This window comes from Thermobia domestica, chromosome 18, assembly GCF_964235325.1.
Source record: "Thermobia domestica chromosome 18, izTheDome1.hap1.1, whole genome shotgun sequence".
Taxonomy (NCBI): Eukaryota; Metazoa; Arthropoda; class Insecta; order Zygentoma; family Lepismatidae; genus Thermobia; species Thermobia domestica.
Genome location: NC_137471.1, coordinates 96420209 through 96440352, shown reverse-complemented (window position 1 = coordinate 96440352; position 20144 = coordinate 96420209). Strand labels below are relative to the sequence as shown.

The 20144-nt window shown below is 33.0% G+C and overlaps 1 protein-coding gene across 1 annotated transcript in view; it reads right to left on the bottom strand.

Moving 5' to 3' along the window:
- The window catches only part of LOC145674794 (uncharacterized), a 91015-nt gene that overhangs the window by 7807 nt on the left and 63064 nt on the right, over window positions 1–20144 (bottom strand). The window contains exon 2 of the mRNA XM_081745010.1: window positions 2153–2230. Within this exon, the coding sequence (XP_081601136.1) occupies window positions 2153–2230 (78 nt within the window). The remainder of the gene's footprint in view (window positions 1–2152; window positions 2231–20144) is intronic.

The window sequence follows — 20144 nt, the reverse complement described above, 5'->3', positions numbered from 1 at the left end:
TTAAGAATACCCAGTAACAAACACATAATGATTATCAATACAGTGCATTTTACAAAAATCGTATCATAATGTCCAGTAGTTGCATCCTATGAGCGATTTTTTATATTTATTAGGTGGTTTGTAAAGGTTTCGAATAGCGAACCGTAAAGATAATAGCTACAAATATGAGTTTGATTTGGAAATGTTTTTTTTTCTATAAAATTGTCGTATTTTAGAGTATAATTGCTCTAGGCTAGGATAGCTTAGCGGAGAACATGACTAATTTTGTTATCTTAGGTCATTCTACATTATAATCAATTACAGTTATAGGCCAGGATGTAGGTAACCATAGATCACAATTGGAGAAATTTATTGCAATTTTAACTGACTAAAATCTAAAAGAATAATACTATGACAAAACGACCTGGCCCTGGCCCAAATTAATAAGAAAGAAAATACCGACTAATGTTTTAATCGTTGCGAATCTTTTATCACTTATCAATGAAATATTAACTCCTGGAAATTATAACTGAATAAATTAAAAATTAAAATTTTTCATTCTTTAGTTTAATCATTAATTTTAACGAATTAATTAAAAGCTTACACATAGGTAGAGCACTTCGACTATCTCACTATAGTCATGTATTGTTAAGGTGTAAAAAAAATTTGTATTTGCACGCGATTTCATTATACAGAACATATATTCATGTTCTTCTCAAAATGCCAAGTTTGTCCTAACAATTGTGGGAGAATTTTAACGCAATGCTCTTATCCGGTATAACTGTATCTCTTGAATGTAAAATATTCTAATAACTTTAGTAACTTACAAGAAGCATATGCGTAAAGTAGTATTTATGTTGTCGTTAAAGAAGGCAAACAACAGTAGATATAGGGGGGTACGTAACAATGTATTTTGTGTATATATAGTAAGTAGTAAGTCAGGAAACTTTTTTGTCCCTGGGTCCTTGGCTCAGAGGCATGATTTACGGTCCAGAGGTGCATAAGAGCACTATAAATTTTGGAAATCGATATGTTGGTCCATCCCGTCAAATCTCTGCAGTGGTGCATAGAACTACTTCTTAGAAATTAAACTAAAATTTTGATATTATAGTATAGGATCATGGAATGTATCTCTGTGAAATTAAGTGGTTCATATCGTTTCCTTTCATGGTAAAACATTTAAAATTTGAAGGCATTTGATCTAATTTAACTTCTTTAATGAGGATTTATCTCCTCAAATGGTTATATAGTTGAGTACAGGGACCCATGCTCTTTCATAACTCATAAGTACATTAACGCACCTGTCTAAAATTTCGGGGGGTGCATTGACCCACTGTTTTGACATCTGTCTCACAGTTTCAGTTTTCTGGGGGTGGCCATAGATTCTAGAATGACGTTTTTCTGATATTTTGACCGGCCGCCATTTTGCACAGGGTAATTTTAGAGAGCCAACACTTGTTCCATCTTCTTTCATTTTTCAACAGCTTTCCATCAATATCATACTTGATCCCCACTTACCATCTGAAATTTTTGAGTTGGACCCCACCTGGAGCCCTGCGGGTGGCCCTGGGATAACACCTTTTGCTTTGATACGCTGTACTTTTCAAAAGAGCAAACATATCTTTTCCTGTTTTTGCATCTGTCTCACCGTTTGAGATTTCAAGGGGTGGCAACGGACTTTGTGGACACCCTATATATTCACATAACTCGCACAGTATACGCATTCGGAAAAACTTTATTATAGTTTCTTTATAGGTGTCCTTAGTGTTTTTGATTGGTGTATAAACCATCTTCCACTTCGATATATAATCTCCCTCTCTTCCCTTGTAAGCTCTAATAGAATTTTTACTCTAATGAGTTAAGATAGTTGGAATGTGCATAAAAACTTGAAATATAACTCAATTGTCATATTGTGATTCTACTTTGTAGCTCAGTATATTCTTAAATATTCTACACATAGTACAGTTAAATAAAACACCTTTCATAGTAGATTAACTAATGTTGTATAGGTGATATAAGAGAATTCTGAGTAGTTGACTGTTTAGAACACGTAGTTGCTTTGGATTCAATTTTCGCTGAGGCAATTAAGAAGGCATCTTAACAAGAGTAAGCATACTACCGTCTATAAAGTCAAGTGTAAGGAAACTTAGAAAGAAACAGGAAAGAATTTTACCTTGCAACCTTCACATGTGAAAGCTCCAAAATGAAATCCAGCCGCTGGTTCTCCGCAAACTCTGCATAGCTGATTCATCTGAAATTAAAAGAAAAAAAAATCATTTCAATTTAATAAAGTTATCTGTATTATAACACCCGTAATCATCAAAATAAACAATTAAATTCAATATAAGATCATTTGTAAGAAGTATTAAAACTTTTTAGGGGTGAGAGCTACTTTCTGTTTCAGAAGTCACTTGCAGTGTACTTACCTATTCACCAGCCACTAAAGGGGATCATGAAACAATAATAGTGATCGATACAAACACTATGACGAAGACCACAGTGAACTACATCGTAGGACTTGCCGATCAACGTGTTGGCCAACCAAAATTTATAGAATGTACTCTGTCGGTGGAAGAAATAAATTAATGAATAATTATAATGTATATATTCGAAGTGTCTCTCAGTCTTTTCCTCAGTAATTCCAACTAACCTCGTGAGTATTTCCCATTCGAGCGAGTAGTAGTGACTGGGTGAATGATACAAAGATAAATATTCAGGACCTGGTTAACAACAAACCTGAATCTTGTTAAGCTAAAGACAGAATCCACGGTAAAGGGTATGTTGCATGAGGGAATGAACCTCTTAGTTTCATAAGACACAAAGATAGTATCTGTTTTATTTTTTCACTAATTACACGTTTCAAAATATTTTATTTATTTATTTATTAGCAAATGCACGCGGATGTGGCTGCAAACAATAATCCTCCCCCTCATTGCATGCAAGTAAGTCCAATCGTACTCTGAAACATAAACATTGACACACAATGTTTCGTAACTTTATGCCCAACAGTTCCAAACAAATTTGTGGTAATCGCATTTCTTCCGCTTTTCTTCTTCGCAGTTTGTAAAATATTTTAAATCTTTCCCTTCCTCCTGTGATTACTATCGTCATTCCTGAGATGATGCAAATCTAAAAATAGGCATTTGCTGTTGAGGTTATCAAAATTCTGAAAGCTAATAAATTCATTTCCATATAATCTTTTAGTCATTTAAAACTCCAGAATACATTAGGAAACTCATTTTAAAATAGTTTCTCTATTATGTTCAATGTTTCGTTCTAGAATTCGCGTAGTGGAACTGAAGAAAACCATGAAAAATGGTTTAGGATACCCGAAAACGAAATTATCTTTGAGTTTCTGTAACATTTGACTTCAAATAAGTAATAGGTAAAGTATTAAAGAAATACTTTACGTATTAAAGAAATAAGTAAAGTATTCAACAGAATGACAACTTTTACTTATGAAAACATATATCATAAGTAAATCTTCAGAAAAACATCTTGGCCACCCAATTTGCTTGAAAGATCACATTCTCGTAACCATGTATAGAAAATTCAAATCCTTTGGCTGTAAATAAAGATCTAAATTCACTTAAGTAAATTGTAATTTGTTTGATTTAATTTCGAATATGAGTTAGAATAGTGCACTTTTCAAAGGGAAGTGGTTGGCCAGATTATTTTGAAATAAGACGGTCTACATAAATCGCTAGTATGTTTTTTTTTTTTTTTTTTTTTTAAGCAATTTCAACTTTACTGTGCAAATTTGTTAAAACCACAGAATTAGCTATATGAAAGAAAACTGTTTCAGCATTGATTGTTTGCTTTATAAGAAATGGTATAAAATAAGGTTAGTTCACATAAATTTGATAGAGTCTACAATTCACCAAACCGTAACCAAATTATTTTCCCTCCCTCAGAAAATGAACCAAAGAAAGAGATGTACTAATGGACAGCTAGAAAGAGACTGGAAATATAAATCTACAAAAGACGATACTATAGTATTGCCAGTACGTACGCCTCTCATTATATAATGTTGACTTCGGATTAATTACTTTTCTACTATAACTGTTTAATATTCAGTATTGCTAAAAAATGAATCCATTGAAGACTGCAGTACAATTATGCGTAGGTAGGATTGCAATAATCATAGGGAGATATATAACTTGTCGCTTAGAAAGTTTTTTAATACAATCCGATCTCAGTATAAGACATTTTCTTAAATTATAGTGAATTACTGTCATAAAAATGATTAATTGTTGTTCATTCTTTATATTCTGCACTATAATTTATCAATATCATGACGCCATATTTATGAATAGAGATCAGAAAAGAATTAATGAAAATCTGAAGATTCTGCTGATGTATCAAACAGACTTCAAAAGGAACTGAGGTTCTCAAGCTGTCGTATTCCTCTACGATCTTTAAATGTAAAATGTGCGCTTAAATTAACCAGCTTCACAAAAGAAATTATTAGGACGTTTTAAAATGATATATCATGAGAAAGTATAACTGTATCATTTTTATTACTTTAGAAAATTTGAACTACAACCAATTATTTTTTACTTAATAAAAATACAAAAATTGATAAATTGTTTCCAAGGTATGGACAAATTAAGTAATATTCTCTAAGAAAACTAGTTTTGAAATTAATTCTTCTCTCCTTGTTCAAACTTTTGTTACCTGAATTTCGACTGAAAAATTTCTATAATACTCCTTTTATAAATATTGCGTGCAGTGCACTTATTTTGTACTGTATACGTAGTAAAGTGATTAGTACCACCGAGATGTTATCCATTTCATTAAGAAAAGTATTTTCAAATCACTAGTGACATCATAAATTTTGCCAAAGAACGTTCAACTCTTAACATTTCATATGCACAATTGATTTTTTCTTTACGAAAACTGCAAGTAATTTGTGTCATTTCATTTCATTTATTTGCTCCATCTAACCAGTACATGGTATTTGAAGGGTTCAGTTCACATGTACATAGTATTTATGTAAGATTATAAAAGAAACAATATGATTTACAGACGTGATTATACATATAGATAAAATATTTTTCATTGTTATACGTATACTTCTAGATATTCTTTAATACTATAAAATTCTTTCTCTATTAGATACGTGTTTAAGTTTTGTTTAAATTTATTTAGGTTTTTCTCTGTTTTTATGTGATTGGGCAAAGTATTGAATATTTTATTTGCCATATGTCTGGGGCCCTGTTGTTCCAGTGATAATCTAGTAAAGTAAGACATTTTGTTTTGATCTCTAGTATTATGATGATGATCTTTCACTTCATCTTCATTTTGCGTTAGACTGAAAACGGATGCTTCATATATATAAATAGATGGAACTGTTAATATCTTTAATTTTTTAAAGTATGATTTGTAGCTTGTAGTGTAATGTAAGTTTGCAATGGTACGGATGGCTGTTTTTGTTTAATAAATATAGATTTGCTTTCAGTTGCGTTACCTCAAAATAGGATGCCATACTTTATGATAGGGTATATGGATCTATAGTAGATTTGTATTAAGCCTTTTAGAGTTAAAGTGTCTTTTAGCACTGTTAGAGCATAAAGCCTCGAATTTAGTTTATGTGTAGTTGCTTCAATATGACTAATCCATCTAAAGTGCTTATCTATTATAATGCCTAAAAATTTTGTTTCGTTGACTAGCTGTATGGATGGATCGTTTAGATTTATTGTGGATTTATTGATATTTTTAGCGTGTGCTGAGTGGAAAAGTATATATTGTGTTTTCGTATTGTTTCAAACCAACTGATTACTATCAAACCAAAAGCGAAGTCTTTTTTTTTTATGTCATGTACATTGCTAACAAGATCTTTTGTCAAACCATTATGTCGTTAGACTGAGGCAATACATACATAACACAAACATGAAGTGAGGTGAAATCTCCAGTTTTATGTCTTATAGTTTAGGCTAAAGGCTAAGGATGATTAATGAAAATGAAGGATTAACAAGTAATTGGTAAAATGATATTTTGGGAGAAAACAGGCGAACTCACTGACACGAAGCACCAAAAACGTATGACCTGGTATCGAATCAGAGACTCCAGGCCCTAGAAATGTTACACAATAAAGACGATCAATATTAAATTAAAATTTGAAAAGAAGATAAAATAAATTGGTAAATAGATAAAATAAGTAAAACAAATTCTGTACTTTATATAGTATTATCTCAGTGGTAGACTGTTACTTCTGACGCATGGAGTTCCTGTTTCGATCAAGTTCCCTCCAAGTGGGCTTAGTGGTGTATAAACATGTGTTTTCTCGGGGTTCTTCCGTTTCCTCCACACTCATCATGACATTATTATCATCCATCACGTTATCACCATTTACCATTTCTTAGATGCATAAACATGGGATGTTGAAGTAAAAAATATTAGTATTAATATCAACTATTATTATTGTAAAATCAACCGTCATGCTTGTATTATAGTAATTCGGAAACTATAAGACACAGTACTTTTCTGTTAGTTTACTAAAAAAAGCCGTAACCGTAACCGTAACCGTTTTTTTAAACCGTAACTTAAGTATTTTACTGTTATATAGACTTTTTATTAGACAATTATTAGGTTATGATTAGACAATCACGAATATTGTACTATTATTCTTCATTTTAAAAAATAAAACACACTAAAAGGTTAGTGGGGTACTAATCAATAGTCTTTACTTTTACAACTACAAATAAACTAACTAAATTACCAATGTTATTTTCGGTTTACCTTATTTTACAAGTGAATAATTTATGCCAATTGTAATTCTCTTTTTGGCAACACTCAGGTAAAGTTGTTGTTTATGTCTCTAGTGTTTATGTTTTCCTTTCCCTCACGTCTTATTCCCCCTCCCCACCGTTGAATGCATAACACTTGCAATTCAAAGTAGCACAAAAAACCAGAAACAACGTGGTCGTTGGTGTGCAGAGGTGGAGGATTCACTTAGCAAGCACTTAATGGGCTTTTTCTCTTCTGCCTTTGTTAGAAACCTACAAGTGGATGAGGACACAAACCAAGATGTCCAGGCCATCACCTGACCTATCGTCTTCTCTATTCAATTTAAATCTTCTTTATACTATTTTATCTTTTTTTTTACGTAACACGATTTTTTTTATTTGTGTTTATTAGCATCTGACATACCACTGGCCTCACTTTCACTTTCTTTCACTGTCTTTCTTAAAGATTCGTTTTTATTTTTGCTTATTTGACCTAGTCCATCTTCTTTCGTACTTCTTTTCAGTGTAATAGTCTAGTGTATTATTTTTAGGTTCTGGTACAACACTGACTGTAATACGATTAATTTAACCAATTAAAACCAGGGTGCAGACAGAATTCAAGTTGAGTCAAATAGTAATTAGTAACATACGTGGAATGTGTAACAAGTGTTGAAACTTAAGGGTAAAAGACACCAATAATATTCAATCAACATTAAGTGGTATTTTAAGTGATTTTAAAGCCTTTAATACTATCCGATTTTATTATTATTATTATTATTATTATTATTATTATTATTATTATTATTATTATTATTATTATTATTATTATTATTATTATTATCATCGCTGGGTGGTCCCGGGTATAATTCCCGGCCAGTGCTTCCCAATTTCCGGCGTCCACCCAGCGTCGTGAGAAAAACTGGGGAGTAACGTGAAAACAAGACATGACGGCAACTAGGTCTAGAAAGCTTCTGATGCGCCTGTTAGAGACAGGACGTCGCAACGCGCTGGGAACGTGCTTGCCAGACTGGACGCCGTCATTTCAGCCGGTCGCTAGTGGATATCGCTGAACAAGTTTAGGCTCACAAAATGGGCTGTTACGCCAAGTGGCTTATTATTATTATTATTATTATTATTATTATTATTATTATTATTATTATTATTATTATTATTATTATTATTATTATTATTATTATTATTATTATTATTTGTAACTCTCTCAGCTCTGCACTGAGTATTCTGTTTAAGTATAGCCAACAGTATTGATGTAAGCAAATTAATATATTTTTGTGTGAAACAGTTTCGAATTGATTGGTCTGGTGGAGGTGAGGAGGGAAAAGGAATACACAAATTGTATAAATAAAACATGTAACATTAATTTGTCAGTCAAATTAAGCAGTTTTTCTACATAAAAGAGTAATGTGTGCGGAAAATGCAGCAAAAATAATAATTTAACATATTTTCTTTTAACATGTATCTTCATCCATTTCTTTGTGCATTATACTTGTCGCAAAAGTCGAAAACATATCCATGTGCACCTGTAATAAACAGAGTAGCTGCTACTCAAACACATTCTAAAGTTTCAAAGAATATTTGGTCAAACTATCAGGACAAATAATGTCTTTTAAAACAAATGATCTGACTTCTTAATCAAGACGTCTCAGGTCTATCGCCTATGTAGTTTATAACTTGGAGCACTTAAAAATAGTGTTTCTGGAGTTTTATGTTTAGGGGATTTGAAGAGTCATACGTTATGGAAAAATATCTCAGACATCTCTTAAATTAGATTTCTACTGTGTTTCAGGTTGCATACTCTTCTGTGCGAAGAATAGGCACCGAATTTCATCTGAAAATTAAAGTGATTGTGTTGACTTTTGCAAGAAAAATGACCTTGTAGAGTCAACGACAAAACTTCTTTCCGTTTGATAAAATTAGTTTCGTAAATAACTTCAGAATGGGAGGACAATTTGAATACAGTTTTCAGTAAATTAAAATGAAAGTAATTTTCTGTACGTTCCAGCCATACTACCGTTGTGCGTTCCAGCCATAGCACAGTTACTCCCAAAATAAATTTTACGATACGACAGGAAGTTTTGTGTCTGACTGTATGACCTAAATTATTTTTAAAATGAAAAATAGATCAATAACCAGATACTCGTAATTACTTTTTGTAGTGAATATAAACAATTGTTGCTTAGTTTACTCTCATTTTGTGTTAGCTTCACAAAATATGGTCATTTAGTGGAATTTAAAACAAATTCTATACCTATTGAGGGAAAAAGTATTAGTATATAATGACAAGAGATGTAAGGAAAATATCATATTTTTTAAAATTAACTCGCTTACTGTAAGCAGGAAAATTATGATCGAAATTCAGACACACACACCCGAATATATTCACGAGTGAATGTTAACTTCTTATAGTTAAAAATTTCTTATAGATGTGATAAAGTCCCGAAATTTTCAAAGCAACATTATTCGTTTTATTATTAATATTTCGTAGCTAGTGCGATTGGATTCTTCTTATTTAAATCTGCTGTTTATGTAGCTTGGTTTTGTTACCGACCAATATCCAACCCAGGCGAGTAAATGATTACTCTCTTTCTTTGGCGGGACTGTAATAAGAATTTTTGGATTAACTCATATACTCGTACATAGGTGGTCTAAGTGAACTTTTTATAATATAATCATATATGAAACAGAGACACCAAAGAAAGTTCAACAAAAGGTACGAGTCAACGCACTAAACTTCCTTGCTTCAACTTCTTGAACTGAATCACATCATACTGCAATTATTACGAATATATTTATTTTTGAAATATGAATAAAATTACAATAGGCGTTTTCCAAAAACTTTTTATCGCAGAACGTGATAATTTTCTTGCAAAATGATTTATGCTGGATTATAGGGTTATTACTAAAACATTTAGGTAAGAAATAAAAACAAATTTCTCAGAGTCGATTTCTGAGAAAATCGTGCGAAAAGAACTCACTCCCGAAGAGTAAAAGTTACCCCATTTTAAACTTGCTCATGAATAATGCATTATGAATAATACATTCATTTATGAAATACGAACAAAATCGCCTGAGTTATTTCAAAGAGAATCCTTCGAAAAGAAATCACCCCCATGAACAAACTAAACTAACTTCTTTTTAAGTTTAACAGCTCATAATTATGGGGTGAATCTAAAGGAGGCGGTGATAATGATAAAGAACGGAGAAAGTGTAAGGGAGCAGAAAAATCCCGAGGAAACCAGTGTTACGACTAAATATGTTAATTTCAGTTATTATTTACACTTCAATGTTAAGATTTTAATTAGAAAGAGCTTGTCGCTATTCTCTTACAAATCCCTAAGTCTTTGCCATTTGTTTCACAACTAAATTCCCAACATCTTTAAAGGCCACAGATTCAAAAAATGCCTGTTATCTGTATTTATCAAGGGTAACACTCGTTAATTTTGCAGGGGATAAATTAATAGAAAATACTTGCAAGATATGCATTTTTAAATGATACTTTTGATCAAACTCCATATTCACTCAAGTTCCGTGAACTCCTCATTATCACGTAATTCACTGCCATTAAGGTAAGTTCACTGGGATATTGCTGAGATATACCTTAGATAAAAATCCGAATGGTTGTTCAGATCTCGCTTTAAGCAAAAATTAAAATTTTGAAGTTCTTACAACTGACATTTTCAGAAATCTAATCAATGTCAGTAAACACTCAATGCTGCATTCCCTCTCCCCCTTAGGCCTCGAATTTCCCATAAGCCCATCGTAAGCACCAAGGATAACACATGTAAAAAAAGGGAAGAGCTCCCATGCACAACGATTTTGGAGATCCGAAAAAAGATAGCATTATATGCACAGTGTAGTCACTTTTTTTTTTTTTTTTTGTAGGCTGTAAGGATAGTAGAGATTTTTCTAATGGTTATTAATATCAATATTGTTTTGAGAAGCAAAGTTTCGTAGTTTCAGCTAAAATGGCGTCTATTTTTGTTTCTTTAATTAGACCATGGGACAGGGAGAGATTGGACACTGGAAGAAACTTTTACATATTTTATTAAAGCTTATAAGTTACAATGAGAAGTGAGTTTGCAGAAAAAGATAAGGGAAAAGTGGCAACGCTGTATACACTTCTGTCACTTTACTTTCTTTTTCACCCACTTTTTTCTACCAAGTCGCTCTCTCGGGCTATTTTTTTTTCGCAACCAAGATTTTTATGGATTAAGCAAAAATTATTATTATTATTATTATTATTATTATTATTATTATTATTATTATTATTATTATTATTATTATTATTATTATTATTATTATTATTATTATTATTATTATTACTTCATGAACTTTTAAACAACATGAATATCATGATATAATCCAAGAAAACATTTTATTCGTAAGGTGGTCAATACGCTCACTGATATTTCTTTCTGAAATACGGTGTAGGTATATCTTTAAAATATTCCTCTTTGTTTTGCATTTAGCCTATTCTATATTTATATTTTTAACATAGTATATTGCAGGAATATAATCCGGTTTCATCATTTGGGCCGCGGTGCCTCAGTGGTAGAGCGTTCACCTCTGGTGCTTGGGGTCTCGGGTTCAATCCCAGCCTCCGCCAAGTGAACTTTGTGGTGTACAAACACCGTGTGCATGGGTTTTCTCGGGGTTTTCCCGTTTCCTCCCACTTTCTGCATTCCACCATTTCATTCATTACTCATCACCGTCTCCTTTAGCCTAACCGGCATAAACGTGGGACGTAAAACTCAAATATTTCATTTCATTTCCGGTTTCATCATTTATAAAAGAATAGGCTATGTTAATAATTACAATATGATTCTGTTCTTTTATTTATTTATCGATTTATTTATTTATTTACTAAACAAACTAGCAGTTCCAGCCCGTAAAACAAATTTACAGTGGAACAATCAACAACCAACAACATCACAATAGTGCAAAAGGAAGTCGGCCAGGGTCTATGTTTACTGATATTGCTGTATTTGCCTGGTGGAACTAAGGAAAACTCTGAGAAAATCTCAGTCAGTATGCCGGACACCATATTTGAACTTGGAGTATTCCGATTGGGAAACAAGAAATCTAACCATTTTTTTTTAAATCCTCAACTGGGAGAAATTTGTTGCATGGTTTCTCTTCATTTTAATCACTTTTCTATTTAATCTATTCATTCACTTTCTACAGGGACTGAAGCACAGAAATTTCGAGAACCGTTAAAAGTCCACCCATGCTTTGTTGCGGGACTCGAACTTCCGACAGTTCTTTCCTCGATCGTTATTCTAACTCCTCACACTCTTCGACTACCGGTGCACTACATCACTTACCACTATCCTACGGTAGCTTGAGTTTTTGTTTCAACAAAGTTTAATACTTAATATTGTCAAATGAACAGTAGCTTACAGCTCAAAACGAATAAGAATTGATGTTGTATCCATCTACTAATTAGATTAATCGAATTGTTTCGAAGCGTGTCTGAATCGAGTTCAGCTTGTAAGTGAGTTAATTTTAAAATTGAGTTGAGTAAATTCTATAATACTGCCTAAATAGGTCTTGGATACTTTTAATACTTGATTGACATGTATTAACAATAAAGAACGTGTGATGCAAATTAAGAAGAAAACCTTAGATTTGTTAATAAGGCTTTAAGAAACAATGTGCTAAATTTTACTTCCATTTTAATTACCGTACTATTAAACATGCTTATTCCGGAAAATATTCGTTCTTCATTGATTATTTTTTAGCAAATCTTTTATATAACTACACTGCATTTAGGGTCTATAAGATACCCAATCAACCTTCTGAATTGTAAATAACATTTATTTTATTTTAATAATATTATTATTATTGCGAACCTTTTATTAACTACAAACTGCACAGTAGTATTGTCCACCCACGAGACGAGAAATTTCTCGTCTCGTCTCGAAAATAAGACGAAAGTCGAGACGAGAAGTATCATCTTAATTTCCAGACGAGATGAGAAATATGATAATTCTTGTCCCGTTTTTGAGACTAAAAATTTCATGAGTCTCGTAGGTAATACTAGTTATAATACTGATTTTCCTAAGTGATAGACTTTACACATGGCTACACGATTCATAGTATAAAATATAAATTGGTAATATGATTTCAGAAATACAGGGTGATTTTTTAAAACTCACGGATTTCATTTGGGTCTAGAATTTCTAACTGAAATCCGATTTTCAAGAGGTTTGTAGCAAATGATCAAGGAAGGATGGGAGATTTATGGAACTATTTTTACTGATTTAAATTTATCTGGGGGTAATATCGGTCACGCCTCAAGAAAAACAGCAAATATTCGCCAGAGTACCTTACAATTGAAACGAGTTGCTGTGCGGTGTGAAGATTTGAGTTTTCTTTGCTAGATGGCTACCTCACCACGGTCAATAAGAAACAAGAAACTAGGCCGTTGTATTGGGGTGCTACTGTGTGAGTATGATCAGGACATAGCGAGGATAGCATGCTGTTTGGAGCAACATGAGTTTATCGTTAAAACTTTTTGGAGAACGAAATCTGTTGTCGCTACGCAAAGGGAATTTAGAAACAAATTTGCCTCACATTCTGTCCCAGACAGGAACACAATATTGTCGCTAGTGAGTAAATTGGAAGAAACAGGATCGCTTCTGAGTGAGACAGGGAAGCATCGCACCCCGCAGGCTGGTGTTGTGGAAGATGTTAGTTATCGACTCCTTAGGTCGCCTAAGAAATCTCTCCTCTGTCATTAGTCGCAAGAAACCGGCTATAGCTATTCAACATGTGATTTATGGGTGTTACCAGTAACACTTAATTTGTATTTTCACCAACATTTAATTTGTATTCTGCAATTTCGCTTCAAAACTCCAAAACCTCATTCCAATTGTAAGGTACACTTATGAATATTTGCTGCTGATATATATTATCTCAAATGAATTTACACCAGTAAACATAGTCTCATAAATCTCACATCCTTCCTTGATCATTTACCACAAACTACATGAAAATCGGACTTAAGTTAGAAATTTTAGAGCCAAATGTAATCCGGTAGTTTTTAGAAAATCACCCTGTACAATGAAAAGCAATTTATCAACGTTTAAAGACACGCAAGCCATTACGCAATATACTTCAATAATAAATATGTTTTAAATGTTGTTATATTATTCCCTTCGTGTACCTGTCATGACTCGGAAGAATTCTAATAACTTATATTTGCAATTAAATAAAAGTCAGCGTCGCATAAATTTTGTGCATAATTTTATTAAAGAAGACTGTAAACTTTTGGAGACAAGACGAAACGAAAACACTTTTTTCGAGAATCGAAATAAGACACGAGAGAACTGTTCTAGAATCGAGGTTTCTACAAAATTTATGATACGTGGCAAGCAAACCTTATTTCTCGTCTCACATTATACGCAACACTAGTCCAAATTCCATTTTTGATGTTTCCTAACTCGAGAACTAAAGACCTGCACACTATAATACATACTAAACTAGTAACAATCTACCGGGATGTCAACTTTGGTTAAGATTGGGCGAGCTTCATCAATCGTGTACTACAGGCCCGCACCCACGTGAGTGTTCACCGGATCCGGACTTCCAAAACTTCCTAACATAACATACATGTGAACACTTTCTCAATAAAACTAAACTTGTTTAACACGGAAATGATTAAAATAGCATGAAAATTTGATCATACACTTCATCTGTCTTCTTTCTTTTATAAAAGCAATTTAATTCTATCATTTTTTTTTCTAAAAATATAGATGAAGGTATTTCACAATTACTTATCGTCTTTTCGGGTACAGAATAATACCCGTTCAACACTACAGATATAGTGGCTTGTTGTATTGCCTTTCCCCCGCAAAGGTTGAACTCCTCTCAACAAGTCTCTGAGTGCGTGATTTTTTAAAATTTTATTTAAAAGAATCAGAAGAAAATACTTCTCATATTTCGTGTACTCCCCAGTATATTGCCAAATTATTTCTCATCCCCTTTGCTTTCAATTTCTACAAAAGAAAGCTTGCATTATTGCAACATGATAAATACTTTTTAGTTATAAATACAGTTCTATCTGAGTAGGAAATATCCTTTTCTACAGAAACATATCCTTTATCATGATTGCAACATTAACACTATAAGTTACTCGTTACAAACTTCAAAATTAGTATTAGAATATAACCCTACACATAACAATATCGCTAATCCCGTAACTTGACAATGCATTATAGATGAGTGAGTAACTAAAAGGTCAACAGTATTTTAGCACATATTACTTCAGGAGAGACTATAAAAATAGAGAAAGCTAAAATAATTGGTAAGTCTATGGTATATTGTCTTCGAAATACATATATTTACAATATGCTGCTCCTCTTCTCATCAAACAACACGGATACAATAAGGAGCAAACACAAAACCAGTGGAAGGAAAAAGAATTTTGTAGGGCAAAGAAGAACGTTGATGGCAGTAGATTGTTTTGTAGATACAATATTCGTGGATTAATGATTAGTCATATTTTGGAAATACTTGTTTCATTCCATTTGACTGCTTGGTCCTCTACAATTTTTTGCTCAATGCATTTCTTACTGTCCTTTCGTCGACTGTTTAATCGTGAGCCTACATTATTCGACAGCTAGTTGGGAACGACCGCCAAAGATCATCCTTGCTTATTTAGTATAGATACACATTACAAAAATTCGATAGTTTACAGTAGGTGCAATCTTTGAGTTTAAGGTAAAATCATTGTACTTATTACAATAGTAAATTGAACAACTTAGATAAAGTAATTTAATTACTTATAAAGGAAGGATCTAATTTACGGAATATTTATTTACTGCATTTATTCACTCTTACAAAGAAGATTTATCGTTAGGAAACGAAAGAAACCGCTTTCTCGAACAAGAGATATGGTGAGTTAGCACTTACCATTTTATATCCCTTAAAAAAATGTTTTTCTTTCCGTTTGACCCATTCCGAGTTTACATGCTCCAGTGCAATCTTCATTTTTCAGCTGGTTATTGCATGGATAAAACTTGCACGAATTGTCTTTAGTCCAGTGTAAGTTATCACCACAGCTACGATTTATATGTAAATGCGTGTTTTTAGTTTGACAAATTATAACTGATATCTACACGAATGTTTGCAATCATTTAACACACTTTTTTTCATATTTCTATCTTTAATGCATATTTTTACATATAAGGAAAACTTACCCAACTTTATCTATATCAAGAGGTTTATTTTAAATATTGGTATTTCAATTCTCAACTCTGACACTAGTTCTTAGGAATTACATAAAATAAGGTTTCTTGTCACGCGTAATGCCACGTACAATGTTTCATTAAAACTTCGACGCTCTGATGAGTAGTAGCTAATAGCAGAAGGAAATAATATGTGTCTTATTGTTTGGCGACTATTGTTATTGTTGCGTGACGTAACAGTTGACTGTCTATACTCAAAAATAGAATTGTGATCTAATAGTCAAGGTATAATACGTTCTCAGGATATTTTATTTCTTCAAATCAGGAGTTGTAGTGGCTCAGTGGTAGTGTTCATCTTTGGTAAATAGGGTCCCTACTCCGATCACAACTCCCGCCAAGTGGGCTTTATGATGGACAAACACCGTGTGTGTGTGTGTGTGTGTGTGTGTTGTTGTTGTTTGTTTTTTTTTCTGGTTTGTCTTCCTCTCACATTCTTCACTCTATCATTTCATTCATTTCTCATCATCAATATCTAATTTAGCCTACACGGCAATACCGTGGGATGTAAACTGAAAGATTTCTCAAATCAGTGATAGTGGCAGCCGTACATTACTTGTAGTTTCAGTTTTTGGTACAGTTGAGACAGGGTTATTGGGAGAGAACAGTTAAAATGTCACCAAATCGTAAAACAACATCAGTTGAATTAAAATCTTATGTAACTGACTTTACGAACGAAAGCCTATCAACAAACGAAAAAATAATTTTCTGTAATGTTTGCCAGGCAACAGCATCAAGTTCCTAGTGATTTCTAGTACAGACATATTTTGACAACAAAACACCAAGCTAGGGAAAAGCAGTGTTTTGTTGTCAATATCCATTCAGATAAAAGAGACAAATTTAAAGGACTTCTGTCGAGTCCTCATAGGCGCAGACATACCATTCTATAAGCTGAACAAACCCGTGTTTGAAATAGTTTCCGGAGCAGTATACAGCACAGAATATACTAGAAGACTCAGTATTAAGGAAAAGTACACACAACATCTGCACGAAGAAACGTTGGTCATTATAAGACAGGAGAATCAAGAAAAAATCAATATTGGCCTAAATGTATGAAACTACAGATAAGAAGATAAATATTATAGTGAATGTCGTCATTGGTGTAATGAGTTGTGTGAGCCATGTAAACCTGTTCTTCTAGTGCGTGAGGTCATTCAAAAATGTAACAGCAAGATAACTGCCAAAGTATTCAATGATGCAATGTTTATTCCATGGCCTGAGGGAATCAAATGAGAAAATGTACCTCATGCTAAAGGCTGGAGAAGTGTTGAAAGTAATTTATCCGAAGATAATTCCCCTTATCTGTGCCGTTCATGCAGTTCATAGATGTACTTAAGTTACTCGTGCTAATTACCCCCAATGTGGACTTGTTAATATCCTGAATAAAGAAAATTTTTCTGAAGGTTCCCAGTAGGATTAAAAAATGAAATATTTCAGTTTAACGTCCCACGATTATGCCCGTTAGCTTAAGAAAGATGATGATTAAGGCAAGTGAATGATGATGGAAGAATTGGTGGAATGAGAAAGTGGTTGGAAAAGGGAGTACTTCGAGAAAACTCACGGACATGATGTTGCCCACCATGAACTTACTAGGCCAGGGATGGCACTAGGGACCCCACACACCAGAGGTGAGCGCTCTACTACTGAGCCGAGTAGGAAGTTGTTGTTGAAAGATATGTACTCTGACATATCACTCTCACCCAAACCTATTGTAACACGATGGGAAATGTGGTTGAAGGCAGTGAACCATTTTTGTTCACGTGTGGACTTTGTGGTGAACAAACACCGTGCTCGTGGGTTTTCTTGGGTTCTCCCGTTTCCTTACACTTTCTTCATTCCACCATTTCACTCACCTCTCATCATCACCATCTCCTTTAGCCTAACCGGCATAATCGTGGGACGTAAAACTTAAAGATTTAATTTTATTTTTCATTATTGTTCAGTGCTTTGTACTCTAAAAGTTCTGTTTCAGTTCAATCTGTTGTGTCTGTTGTTGGTGACAGGGTATTGAAAACTGAAATAGCGTACTTGATGCTAATTTCTCGTGCACTACACCTGCGTTTACAGCTCTCCAGAAACGAAGCGTTAAACTGAACTAGATCCTCGATATCCTGTGAAAAGTTGGCGAAACTCTAATATTGGAGAACTCGCAGAAACAGTGAGATGTAAGCTCAATGCAGTGTTGACCGAGAATCAAGGCTGCAGTAGAGTAAGTAGAATCAATGCAATCTTAAAAGGTAAATCAAATGTAGAACTAGATGCAGATTTAGCGCCTCAATATACAGGGTGTCTCAAAAGTCCCCGAACATAGGGTAACTGTTATTATCAGAGTTACAACAAAGTGTAAGAGGAAAAATCTACAAATATGATATTTTCAATCTAAAGTGAAAGATTTTTTTTAAATAGGACAAGTCGTTTGGATTGTTCACTCTTTATGTTAAATGAAAATGCAATGTTACCATTTATTTGGACCCACAACATAAGTGAGTGAAGTTACTGTCTTTTACGCTAACATGTCGATGATAAACCCTCATCTCAAACAGTAACTTCAGTCATTTATGTTGTAGATCTAGGTAAATAGCAACGTTGCATTTTCATTTAACATTGGGCACATAAACAGTGTATACCCCAAACGGCTCGTCCGATTAAAAAAAAAATCCTTCACTTTAGGTTGAAAACATCATATTTGGAAATATTTTTTCCTCTTACATTTTGTTGTAACTCTGATAATAACAGAGTTATCCTATATCAGGGGACTTTTGAGACAACCTGTATTGCTAGCTTTAAAAATATCCCTCTTACTGCTTGTGGTGTAGAGCGATCTTTCAGGCAGTACAAAGCACTATTAATAAATAATAGACAAAATTTTACATTCGAAAACTTAAAACAGTGTTTTGTAACCCCTGCTTGGGGAATAGTTTAGAATGTCAGTTATTCGATTAGGTTGGGTTTGACATATATAACTTGTCATTTTAAAGCGTTAATGTATTGCAATAATAAATTATTTAGTTTATTTGAATTCACACACGAATTAGGAAATCACTGTGAAAATCTCCTTGATGTATTATTTACACATACGTTAGCCCATATTTGGCCAAGTTTTAGTCCATATGTTGTACAGTCAGAAACCATGTCAATTGTAGATTGGAGGTATAAGAAAAGATAGCTTCAACCTATACTTAATATTGTTTCTGACCATACATATACTAAAATCTCTTGTTAACATGCAAATCCTAGACTTGGTTACCACGGTGTGCTAAAGTAAAATCAGCCATTTTTCTCATGTGTTATGTATTGTGTTTGAGACTATGTTAGATCCTAAATGTAAGGTTAAAAAAAAGAAAAACAGAAGCGAAGCACTATGAGAAAAATTAAGAACCCTCCTCTTCAGCAGGTCCACGAGTTAACTTCTAGGACTTTTCTTTCATTTATTATTACTTTTTCTAACTGTCAATTGTATTCATAAATGTACTGGTTACATCTTTGATCATTTCTACTTTTATTCAGTTGAATGTTGCTCCCATTCACTTTCATCGCCTTTCAATTTGAGTAGCAATATTTTACGTACAGACATTATTGAAAGGTTGCAAAATAAATTGGTACTAGATACAAGAATAGGGGAGAGTAGCCAAAATCGCACTACTTTTTACATAAATTCTTTTAATTCGAAACTTTTGAAGCAATTAAAAATGATCTTTTGGTCATATTGAACTTTATACTTTCCCTATTCTTTCACGGTAATTCCATAACGACATCTTATCATTATCAGGATAAAAACTATGATATTTTAGAAGCTAGCGATTGGTGCAATTTACGCAACAGGTTTTTCAAATCGCACTATATGAAGCCAAAATCACACGGTCATTTCAATGCATGCAAATGTTATAGTAACGTGTATGGATGAAACAAATTATCATTTCTATGGAATATCACATTATGTTATTAATGTTTTATTAAGATGGGGAATAATACATTTTTAAAGGGAAAAATACTGCAATGTAAATAACCAAGCAAAGAAATAACACATTAGAAATAAGCTAAGTAGAAATGCAACTACAAGTAAAACAAATTAATATTTCTATATCACATTCTTTTATCTCACTGTTATTAATACGAGGAAGAATACTATATCATGATAGAAATAATATCCTTATTGTTGATTAAATGTGCA